Source organism: Giraffa tippelskirchi, chromosome 12, assembly GCF_054371585.1.
Source record: "Giraffa tippelskirchi isolate mGirTip1 chromosome 12, T2T-mGirTip1v1.2.pri, whole genome shotgun sequence".
Taxonomy (NCBI): Eukaryota; Metazoa; Chordata; class Mammalia; order Artiodactyla; family Giraffidae; genus Giraffa; species Giraffa tippelskirchi.
Window position 1 is genome coordinate 40,675,281 of NC_137286.1, and position 12,704 is coordinate 40,687,984.

General features: G+C 46.4%; 1 protein-coding gene across 10 annotated transcripts in view; it reads right to left on the reverse strand.

Annotated features, from left to right (window-relative positions):
* ARNT2 (aryl hydrocarbon receptor nuclear translocator 2) overlaps positions 1-12,704 on the reverse strand; it is a 174,607-nt gene that overhangs the window by 74,083 nt on the left and 87,820 nt on the right. For all 10 annotated transcript variants that reach the window (XM_081546731.1, XM_081546733.1, XM_081546729.1 and 7 more), the window contains 3 exons: positions 7,523-7,625; positions 4,810-4,875; positions 4,202-4,287 (listed from right to left, as the gene is read on the reverse strand). In XM_081546731.1, coding sequence (XP_081402857.1) covers positions 4,202-4,287; positions 4,810-4,875; positions 7,523-7,625 — 255 coding nt within the window. The remainder of the gene's footprint in view (positions 1-4,201; positions 4,288-4,809; positions 4,876-7,522; positions 7,626-12,704) is intronic.

Below are 12,704 nucleotides of genomic sequence, written 5' to 3' on the forward strand. Positions count from 1 at the left end.
GGTATAACAAGGATGATGAATTCAAATGAGGAGAGCATCAAGAAGGAGATGGTCCGCTGGTCCCAAAAGGCTGAATTTGGTGGGACTGGGGTAGCTTTCTAAAGAGTCTCATCTGGGGAGCCTCTCCTGACCCTGGCAGGTGAAGGACCTCTCTTCCATCCACAGGGCTGACTGCCTGCCCACACTCTCCTGGAGCTATCTGTGTACCTGCTTGTCCCCCACCAACACATCTTTGCATTCCCAAAGGGCTAGGCCTCTGTCTAGTGCCCAAGAGCCTTGCTCAGCAGATGACATGGATGAGGCCATCACATGTCCTAGTGAGCCACGGCTAGAAATCTTTCACCAGGCTGCCCACAGCCCTTTGCTCTTCTTTGCTTCTCATCAAACAACCTTCCAGCATAAATCTGTTGTCTCAAGTACTTTCAAACCTCACAGATTTCCTGGACAATAGCCATGGACATCCACCCCAGTGACGAGGAAGCCCCAGGGCATCACAGAGTTGTACCTGATTAACACGTCAGCTTTGGAGGACTCTCTCTAAGAACGTTGGGTCTGATGAGTTCTGCAGCATGGTCAAGACTATGGATCTACAAAGCTAAGGTCCAGGCTCTGAACACTGTAAATGAATCACTGCCTTCTGAGTTCCTATCCTTGAGCTCAACCTTAAGGCAAGCAACACCTTGATGATTTTATGCATTATGATCTAAGTATGGGCTTCCTAGATGATGCAGTAGTAAAGAATCTGCCTGCCAATACAGGATATGCAAGAGATGCAGGTTCCATCCCTTGGCTGGGAAGATCTCTTGGAGAAGGGAATGGCAACCCATTCTAGTATTCTTGCCTGGAAAATTCCAAGGACAGAGGAGCCTGGTGGGCTACCATCCATAGGGTCGCAAACAGTAGGACAGGACTGAGCAGCTGAGCACAGGCATGAGCATGGTCTAAGTAGGAAAACATACAAATAAGACACACGATAAATAAAACTGATATACTGGTGTCTATCTACATCTCAAACATTAAACACTGCCAATGTATTGCAAGATCAATATAAAACCTCACAGTAAAGACCTGTTTACCTCAGTTCTTATTACCTGATACATTGCACCTGGATTTCAACAAAGATTTACAAGATATGCTAAAAGGCAGGAACAAACATAGCTCAAAGAGACAACTAAATATCAGAACCAGACTCAGATATGACATGGATTTGGAAATGACTAGGCTGGGAATTTAAAATAACTATGATTAATATGTTCAAAGCACTAGTGGAAGAAGTAGATAAAATAAAGAACATAGAAAGTCAAAGTGAAGTTGCTCAGTCATGTCCAACTCTTTGGGACCCCATGAACTGTAGCCTACCAGGCCTCTCTGTCCATGGGATTTTCCAGGCAAAAGCACTGGAGTGGGTTGCCATTTCCTTCCCCAGGGGGTCTTCCTGACCCAGGGATTGAACCCAGGTCTTCCGCATTGCAGGCAGACACTTTACCCTCTGAGCCAAAAGATCATATGGGTAATATAAACAGAGAGATGGAAACTAAGAAAGAATAAAAAGGAAATGTTAGAAAAACAAAAAAACACTGTAACAGAAAACAATGCCTTTGACAGTCTCATCAGTAGACTGGACATAGTCAAGAAAAGAATTAGTGAGCTTGCAGATATATCAACTGACATTTCCAAAACTGAAATGCAAAGGCAAAAAAGAATAAAAAACCCAGAACAGAATACCCCCAAACTGTAGTCCAGTTTCAAAAGATACACATGCAATTGTAATACCAAAAGGAGAAGAGAATGAAACAAAAGAAATATTTGAAGAAATAATGTCCAAGAATTTTCCAAAGTTAATGACAGACCCCAAACCACAGACCCAAGAAGTTCAGAAAAAATACCAACCAGTACAAACAATCAATGGGGCTTCCCTAGTGGCTCAGTGGTAAAGAATCCATCTGCCAAGTAGGAGATGCAGGTTCAATCCCTGGGTTGGAGAGATCCCCTGGAGAAGGAAGTGGCAACCCACTCTAGTAGTCTTGCCTAGAGAATCCCATGGACAGGGGAGCCTAGTGGGCTACAGTCCACGGGGTCGCAAAGACTTGGACACAACTCGGGGACTAAACAACAACAACAACAATAATAACCAAAAAATCCCACAAAAACTAAACGAATTATACTATCACATTCAAACTGCAAAAATCCAAAAACAAAGAAAAATCTTGAAAGAAGCCAGGAAAAAAGTATCACACTACATATAGAAAAATGAGGATAAGAATCATGTAGACTTCTCATCAGAAACCATGCAAACAAGAAAGTGAAGTGAATATTTAAAGTATGGAAAGAAAATAACCACCAACCTAAAATTCTATATCCAGTGAAATTATCCTCCAAGTGTGAAGGAGAAATAATGACTTTCTGTGAAAAACGAAAATGGTGAGAATTTATCACCAGCAGAGTTGTCCTGCAAGGAATGTTAAAAAGAAGGTCTTCATGAAGAAGGAAATGATATAGATCAGAAACTCAGATCGCCGCAAAGGAAGGATGAGCATCAGAGAAGGAATATAATTAAGGTCAAATAAAATATTCACATACTATAAAATTTTCCATCTTAAAGAATACAACTCAGTGGTTTTTAGTAGATTCGCACAGTTGTACAGCTATTACTACTATCTAAATTGAGAACATTTTTGTCACCTCAGAAAGAAACACAACTCTGAATATTCATTGGAAGAACTGATGCTGAAGCTAAAGCTCCAATTCTTTGGCCACCTGACGAGAAGCACCTACTCTTTGGAAAAGGCCCTGTGCTGGGAAAGATCGAAGGCAAAAAGAGAAGGGGGTGGCAGAGGTTGACATGATTGCTTGGCATCACCGACTCAGTAGACATGAATTTGAGCAAACTCTGGGAGATAGTGGAGAACAGAGGGGCCTGGCGTACTGCAATTCATGGGGTTACAGAGCAGGACACGACTTAGCAACTGAACAACAACAACCCATTAGCAGTCACTCCCAATTTGTCTCTCCCCCCAGAACCTGGAAACCACAAATCTACTTTTTGTTTCAATGGATTTGCCTATTCTGGATGTTTCACATACATGGAATTGTAATGTGGCCTTTTGTGTCTAACTTTCTTTACTTAGCATGATGTTTTCAAGGTTCCCCCATATTATAGCATGAATCAGTACTTCATTGCTTTTTCCACCTCTCTCCAGCCCTGGTATCTGCCAGTCAATTTTAACTGAAGGATAATTCTTTAGTGTTGTGTGAGTTTCTTCTGTAAACAATGTGAATCAGCTCTAAGTATACATATAACCCTCCCTCTTGAGCCTCCTTCCCACCTCTGCCATCACACCCTTCTAGGTCATCACAGAATACTGAACTGAGCTCCCTATGCTATATAGCAGCTTTCCACTAGCTATTTTACACATGGTGTTGTATTAATGTATGTATCAATGCTACTCTATCAGTTTGTCCTACCCTTTCCTTCTCCTTCACTGCTTTTTATTGCTGAATTATTATTAGCTTAGCTTAGTGCATTGAAGCTATCATATGGGTATACCACTTTTTATTTATCCATTAATGTACACATGTAATTTGATTCCACATTTTGGCCACCACGAATAATGCTGCTATGAACATTCAGGTACAATTTTCTTTGTGAACATATGCTTTCAGTTCTCTTGAGTATATACCTTGGAGTGAAACTGCTAAGTCATACAGCAACTCCAGGCTCAACATTTTGAGGAACTTCCAGACTGTTTTCCATAGCAACTGCTTCATTTCACACCCCCACCAGCAAAGGATGAGGGTTCCAGTTGCTCCAAACCTTTACCAACACGCACTATTGTCTATTTTAACCATCCTAGTGAGTGTGAGAGGTATTTCATCATTGTGGTTTTGATTTGCATTTCTCTAGTGACTTGAATATAATCATCATTTCAAATGTCCCTCTGACTTTACAGAGTGCTCTCACTGACAGATCACAGAAAGGATTTGTGAGGCTCAAATCACCTTTGCAGGATCGCCCTTCTACAAACCTTTGTTTCAAGTAGCAGGACTTTTTTCCATTATAAAGACCATTACATTCTAACTACAATGGAAAATAAAGAGTATTCTCCAGTCTCTTTCTATAAGAATGCATTTCTAACAGGATACCATGGTGAGATGAACCAGCATTCAATCCCTTGGGAATGAAGATGCAGATTCTCCTTACCTGCTGGCGGCCAAGCCTTGATGTAGCCTGTGCAGTGGACCACAGCATACTGGGCTTCTCCTTCCTTCACAGGGCCAAGGCCATTCCTACAGAAAGAACATCATGAGCTGGCTTTCAGCACCTGGTGGGTGAGGCAAGGATGTCCATGACTCCTTTAGTACCTAAGCTTTTGGGTTCACCTGTTGACCTTGTGTTTCTGAATCTTCACTTCCCACCATCCTCCTTTCCCTCCTCCCTCATAGTATGCATGTCCAAAATAAATCCACCCAACACCTTTCTCAGCTGAGCCACAGTAACTGATATGTGAGTCTCTTGGTGCTTTCTACGGCTAAGCCCGTCTTCAAGTTCAGCTATTCCTTAGCTTAGTGCATTGAAGCTATCTACTGGCATAGCCCCAAAACATCCATCATGCCTACTGGGACTTTCTTGGTGGTTCAGTGACTAGGACTCTGTGCTACCAATGTGGGGGGCCCAGATTCGATCCTTGGTCAGGAAACTAGATCCCACATGCTGCAACTAAAGATCCCATGTGCCACATCTAAGACCCAGCACAGCCAAATAAATAAATGTTTTAAAAAGTAAAGATAAAAAATGAAAGGCCTACTGACCTGAACCTCTTCCTCATGGTGGTTAGTCTGTTGAGAGGAAGATGGTCCAAAGGAGCATTTCCACACCTAAGATGTGAGAAACACGTTAGAACGAGTGAGGAGCCAGGCAAGCTTATAAAGCCCACAGTGATGCAGGCAAGTATATTTGTTGTTGTTCAGTCACTCAATCATGTCTGACTCTTTGTGACCCTCTTTGGACTGCAGCACACCAGGCCTCCCTGTCCTTCATTATCTCCTGAAGCTTGATCAAACTCACGTCCATTGAGTCAGTGATGTCATCCAACGACCTCCTCCTCCTCTGCCGCCTGCTTCTCCTCCTGCCCTCAGTCTCTCCCAGCATCAGGGTCTTTTCCAATGACTTGTCTCTGCATCAGGTGGCCAAAGTACTAAAGCTTCAGCTTTAGCATCAGTCCTTCCAACAAATATTCAGGGTTGATTTCCTTTAGGACTGAATGGTTTGACCTCCTTGCAGTCCAAGGGACTCTCAAGACAAGTATATGGGGCTTATCTATTGTGACCACATTTACTTGGGTGAGCCGAATAGCCAATTTCTTTCCAAAGTGCAGAAGCAGTGCTGCATGTCTATGAATTCCAATCATCACCGAAGGCAAGGGAAGAGACCCATTCTTCAGTGCACAGGGAGACAGTCTCCGGCCCAGCCCAGGAGCCAGAGACCTATGGACAGACACTTGGAGGATCCAGGCCATGCTCCACCCTGCAGATCATTTCAGTGTAACTTGGGGGCTTTCAGGGAACAAGGGAAGGGTGGTGATGACAGCTACAGTGTCTCTTCAGGCCCAGGCAGAGGCATCAACTCAAAACAGATGTTGCCAGTTGACCCAGAATCATCTTCTCAGGCTTCAGATTCACAGTGTAGAAAGTCCCTCCTCCCCTGAAATGTTCAGGCACTAGCAATGAGCAGACCACTGTGAGCCTGCGGATGACAACGGACAAATGGGGGACAGGAGGAGGATCAGTCTGGAATCAGATCTTTCTATGGGTGCTTCTCTGGGAGGCAGGGGGTGTGAGGTGTCCCATTGCCCTTTCAAGCAGCATCTTTTCTGTCTCCCTTCTCCATAACTGTCTCCGCATCCCAGGCTCCAAGCATCCACAGCCTGCACTGTGGCCAGCCTCTGACCTGTGTTCTCAGTTCGCACTTCCATTTCCCAACTTCATGGTAGATGATGTCCTCAATGCCTCGGTATACAGTGCAGCAAAGACAAGAGTCCAGTTATATTCTGAGGCCTGGGGCAGCTGCCAGAATGGGCATGTTTTCCAGCAGGATCCATCCAAGAGGTAGCCGCCTAGGGATGCTGGCACAGTCCTCTGCCCTCTGGCAGGCTGTGCCCAGTGTCTTCCTGAAACTAAGCTGCTTTATTTGGAGGGGAAGGCCATGCTCTCAGCAGATGGCAGTGCTCCTTGCCTCACAGGTAAATCTAGGTAGTGTGGGTGTGGCACTGGGAAAAGCAACCCAGAGGTACCAAGGCAGGGAGGGGACCACCTGGATCTGGTCGATAGGTCAGTGATAATGGTATTGGAGGGCTTCCCAGGTGGCACAGTGGTAAAGAATCCGCCTGCCAATGCAGGAGACCTGGGTTCGATCCCTGGGTTGGGAAGATCTCTTGGAAGAGGAAATGGCAATCCAGTCCAGTATTCCTGCCTGGAAAATTCCATGGATAAAGGAGCCTCGCAGGCTCTGGTCCATGGGGTTGTAAAGAGTTGGAAACGACTAAGGAACTAAGCAGAGCCCAGTAATGGTATTAGAGAGACTTTCCTGGTGGTCCAGTGGCTAAGACTCTGTGCTCCCAATGCAGGGGGCCTGGGGTCAATCCCTAGTCAGGGAACTAAATCCCACATGCCTCAATAGTTTGCATGCTACAACTAAAGATTCCGCATGCTACAATGAAGATCAAATATCCTGCATGCTATAGCTAAGACCCAGCACAGACAAATAAATTAATTAAATAAGGGCATTGGAGGCTATTTAGGAATGGAATACTTGATGCTTCCAATAAATTTATGCACAAGGCAACTTCTTAGATGGTGCAATGAAGAATTCACCTTGCTGTGCTACACTGAATGTCCATCTAGCTAGGATGGGCATTTACTCTACTGGCCAAAGCACTGAGGAAAGCCCTTGCTGTGCTGGACTACATTAACTCATGCATTTTGTCCCTGGGTGGACACTAATGCATGTGAGTCTGAGCCACTTGGCTTGCCCCTGCCGGCTGAACAGAGGGAAGACAGTCTTTGCAGTTGTTAGGTTGCTCAGTCGTGTCCGATTCTTTGTGACCCCATGGACTGCAGCATGCCAGGCTTCCCTGTCCTTCACCATCTCTTGGAGTTTGCTCAAACTCACATCCAAGGAGTCGGTGATGCCATGCAACTATCTCATCCTCTGTTGCCCCCTTCTCCTCCTGCCCTCAGTCTTTCCCAGCATCAGGGTCTTTTCCAATCTCACTGATGTCAACCCTCAACTCTATATCTTCAGCCCCAAGCTCTCCCATGAATTTCAGAATTCTATGTTCAACTGCCAACTCCTCTTCTCCATTTACAGGTGAGACAGACCAAGAAGGAGGTGACATGGGGCTGCAGTCAGGAACCGATGTCACCAGGGTGAAGGTGTGATCTGAGAGCCCCTCAGGACACTCAGCAGCAGGGGGGAAGGGAGTAGCCCCACCAGAGCCCCAGCCCACTGCTCCCCCAAGCAGACCTCATCCTGCAGATGAAGGACCTCCGGGAACCCATGCACATCCTCATGGATGACTGCTGCCCTTCTTTCTTGACTGTCCCGGTCTTCAGGTCTAAGATCCGGCCTGAGACAGACAGAGAGAGAGAAAAGACATTTGCATGAAACTCTGTCTTTGATTGTGGGGTGCAGGTGAGGGGAGAGCTCTCCAAGTGAAAACACATGAGGCCATGCAAATTGTTTCTTGTAATTCCCAACATTCTTTAAGCAATGAAATCCACACAATCCTAATGCTTTGTTTTCTTCAAAGACTGGTCCACACCCGCTGTCTCTGCTTTGTCCAAGTCCATCACAAGTCCCCCCAGTTTGGCTTTGTATTCCACAGCTTCATGGAAACGGCATTCACCAAGGTCACTAACGACATTCTTATTGCTAAATCCAAAACATGCTTTCCCTTTGACTTATCTGACTGCTTTTGCTGAGGCACAATGATTCTTGAAAATCCTCCCTCCCCTTGGCTTCTGACAAGCACTCTCCACTCGCCTCCCCCAGAGGCTCCTCCCTCCCCCAGAGGCTCCAACCTCAGCCATCTTCTCTTCTTGTTCTATGTATCCTTTATGTCAGGGGTCCCCAACCTCCGGGCATGGACTGGTCCCTCCAGTCAGATCAGCAGCAGCATCAGATTAGAAATAAAGTGCACAAGAAATGTAATGCATTTAAACCATCCCAAAACCATCCTTCGGAAAAATTGTCTTCCATGAAATTGGTCCCTGTTGCCAAAAAAGTTGGAGACCGCTGCCCTGTGTGATTTTAGCCACTCCAAGGTTTTGAGGATCACTTCTACCCTAATGAACCTACATCTACACCTCCAGCACCAAGATCTAAACCACCAGTGGATGACTGCACACCTCAAAGACAGCATCAATCACACCCAGACAGCAGCTAAAGCATCTCCAGCCAACAACAATTGAAGTAAGAATTCTAAATGTCATTTCACCTTTCTCTCCCTTATCTCCCGCACACTTAGTCTCGCCATCTTGTCTGGCTCATCATTTATTCCTCAAGGGAGACTCACTTCCAGCCCTCAGCATCCTTTCTCCTTGGTCCACCTTTCACATGGCTGATGGCTGTCTAGACAATACATATCTGACTGTGCACTTCTTGGCTTAAAACTGCATTGCTAGATGTAAGTCCCTGTCGATTATCTATTTTATATGGTGTGTGTGTGTATTAGTCACTCCGTCATGTCCAACTCTTTGACACCCCATGGACTGTAGCCCACCAGGCTCCTCTGTCCATGGGATTCTCCAGGCAAGAATACTGGAGTGAGTTGTCACTCCCTTCTCCAGGGGATCTTCCAAACGCAGGGATCGAATCCAGGTCTCTTGCATTGCAGGTGATTCTTTACCATCTGAGCCATCAGAGAAACTCCATATAGTGGTGTGTATCTCCCAATCTCTTCATGTATCGCTACTGTAAAGCACAGGAAGCTCTACTCAATACTCTGTAATAACCTATATGAAAAAAGAATCTGAAAAAGAATAGATATATGTATTTATTGTTCAGTTGCTCACTCATAACCAACTCTTTGCAACTCCATGGACTGTAGCCTGCCAGGCTCTTCTGTCCATGGAATTTTCCAGGCAAGAATACTGGAGTGGGTTGCCATTTCCTACTCTAGAGGGTCTTCCCGACCCAGGGATAGAACGTGTATATGCTATGTCTCCTACACTGACAGGTGATTCTTTACTGTTGCACCACCAGAGAAGCCCAGATACATGTGTAACTAAATCACATTGCTGTACATCTGAAACTAACACAACATTGTAAACAACTGTACTCCAATATAAAATAAAAAATTTAAAAACTGCATTGCTTACAGGAGCTCCTTAGAGAGTCTTTGGTCCCTGTCTGCCACTCAACCTCATTTCCCCTACACTTCCGAGTATCCTGTCCAAGAGAAACGTACTAAGAGCCACCTATGTAATTTTAAATGTTCTAGCAGAAGCGGTTTTTAAAAAGTTAAAAGAAACGGGTAAAATTACTTCTAAAAATATAACCCAAATATTATCCTTTCAACATGTAATTCATGCAAAAATTATTAACGGGCTATGCCGCTTTTTCTCTTACTATATCTTTGAAACTGGTGTGTATTTTACAGGAGCAGCACATTTCAATTCCGACTAGCCCCGTTTTGGGTGCTCAGTAACCAGATATGGTTAGAGACTTCCACGTGGTACAGGGAGCAGCTCTGTGGACCACGGCCTCATCAGAGCCCTCGGCAGGCAGGCGTTTCTGTAAGTGCCCTGTGCCCTCTCACATTTGCAGATGTGGTCCTTCCTGCCAGAAATTCTCTCCCTGTTCCACACAAGCTGTCGTCCTGGTGAACTCATCCTTCAGGACCACCTCATGGCACAGCCTCTGAGAAATCTTTTCTAGGTTCTTCATGCAGAGCTTCAAATCTGTTTCTTCCTTCCTCCCTCCCTTTCTTCCTTCCTTCCTCTCAAGGAGTCGGACACAACTGAAGTGACCCAGTACACATGCATGTACATTTACACTGTTATTACATATAGCTGTTACAAGTAATCAAGAAATGAACTAAAGTGTACAGGAGGGGGACTTCTCTGGCAGTCCAGTGGGTAAGATTCTAAGCTTCCACTGCAGAGCGCAAAGATTTGATCCTTGATTGGGGAGCTAAGACCTTACGTGATGTGAGGCACAGCCAAGGATATGTACAAATGCTATATGATTTGATGTAAGAGATACTACCCCATCTTATAGAAGAGATTTGAGCCTCTGTGGATTTTAATATCTGTGTCAGGTCCTGCGTAGGCACTGAGGCAGGACTATATATGCTAGTTGGACTGAGTCATTTTTACCCATCCATGAAAGGACTGTTTAACACAACTGGCATTAAGTAACATGCTAGTATGGGGGCTTCCCAGATGGTTCAGTGGTAAAGGATCCACTGCCAACGCAGAAGCTGCAGGAGACAAGAGTTCGACCTCTGGGTAGGGAAGATCCCTTGGAGGAGGAAATGGCTACCCACTCCAATATTCTTGCCTAGAGAATCCCATGGACAGAGGAACCTGGTGGGCTACAGTCCATGGGGTCGCAAACAGTCAGACACGACCAAGCAACTAACATGTTTTTCTTTCATTGAATCTGCCATGTTAACCCTTCTGCTTCAAGCTTTCTGGTCCTTTGGCCATGAGGCATGTGGAATCCCAGCTCCCCAGCCAGGGATCGAACCCACACCACCCCACACCACCCCCTACTGCAGTAGAAGTCAAAGTCCCAGCCACTGGACCACCAGGTACGTCCCTGAATGGGTTTCTATCACTTGAAATCAAAAGGTCCTTGAAATAGGCACCCCCCCCAGCCAAACTGGTTCTCACTGCTCCAAGCAGAGAAGAGGCAGCAGGGGCTTTGAATGGCGGGATCAGCTCTCTTTCCCCATCACCTTCTGCTGGAGCAGCTGGGACCCTGCAGCCTTCATACTCCATGTGGACCAGGGCCCTGTAGGGTGTGGGGCGCTCAGCTCTCTAAACACCAGCAATTACATCATGCCCACTATGGAGCCAAACATCTTTAAGCAGGACATGTACCCCAGAATTCAAGCCCATCAGGGGCCCAGCTCTCAGTCTGCTGGTCGGCGGTGGAGGAGACTCTGGCACTTCCCACGCAGCGGAGACCCTCGGTGCCTGTCAGTGATTCAGCGCTGTCTGCATCCCAGGCTTGACATCTGTCTATCAGATGTCTTCTTTTCACGGCTGTTTTAGTGAAAATTGTCACTGGCTTTGTCATCCACCAAATGGCAAATGGCTTCAGCTGAGAAGAGGGCCAGCCTGAGAGTCTGTCAAATTCCAAAGTGCGCTCTGAAAATAAATCACAGCTGCGAAGCATATGAGCCCTGGAACATGAGGAAATGAGAAAACACACTTCCACGGTCTGCTGTCGTGACCCCGAGGGATGACTCCTTCGGAGTTTATTTCTCTGTGTGCTTCTCCAATTTCCTCTGGCACAACGAATCCCCTTTCCAGGCTCCTTGGGAATGGAAAGCATGCCTATTTTCTGCAGTAGGTGTGTTCCTGAAGGGCTTATGGAAACTGGGTTTTTGACAGAGTTAATGGCAGGGAAGATGTATGGAGGTATGAGACCATCCCCTGGCCCTGGGCAGTGAGTCCCAGCATGATGGACTAAGAATCACTCCCTACCCCACGGACAACTGAGAATTAGATTTACTTATGATATGGTTCCCCAGAATATGGAGACATAGCTACTATTTATACTGCTCTTCCCAGGTGGCACAAGTGGTAAAGAACCCAGCTGCCAAGGCAGGAGACACAAGAGACACAGGTTCGATCCCTGGGTTGGAAAGATCCCCTGGAGTAAGAAATGGCAACCCACTCCAATATTTTTGCCTGGAGAATCCCATGGACAGAGAAGCCTGGTGGGCTACTGTCCATGAGATCCTAAAGAGTCAGATATGACTGCGCTCACACACACACACAAGGGCGCGCACACACACACGGGCGCGCACACACACACACACACACACACACAATGCTTTTACTTCTTTCCTGACCACTGAAACCTCAGGTCTGCTTAGAACCATGGGTCTGGATTTCTAGGGCAGGTCCCCAGTGGGTCCCTAAGAAGCATCATCAACCAGGCCAATGCTGACCCCTTCCAGAATCTCCTCCCACCCCCAACCTCATCCACTGGGTCAGGAGGACTCCCTCCTTGTCAATCCCATCACAGGCTGGTCCCACCATGAATCCCATCCTGCTTTCCTGCAGCCAGTGCCTAAACTCCCGGCCACTGCAGTCACTTCTCCTCTCTGTCCTCATTACCGCCACCCCAGCCCTCTGCTCCTCTCCTCCCTAATCTCGTCCAGGGTGTCCTCTGGAACGTCCACTCTGAAATACACAACTGTTTACATCCTCAATTCCTTTGAAAGCCTGACCTTCTCCTTCCTTGGTGGCATCACTTCTCAGAAGAAACCTGTTCTCTCATATCCTATGTGTTACGGGCTCAGACGCAGGTCGGCCATCTTCCTGGGCATCCAGAGCCCTTCCAAGTCAGCAGTCCTCTCACATAACCCTGGCTCCACCCAGACACACCAGGTCAGCCTCATCCACCCACAAGCCCTCGTGGTCTCTGTAGTCTTCCAACCTCAGGATCACTCTCGTCTTTCATTTTA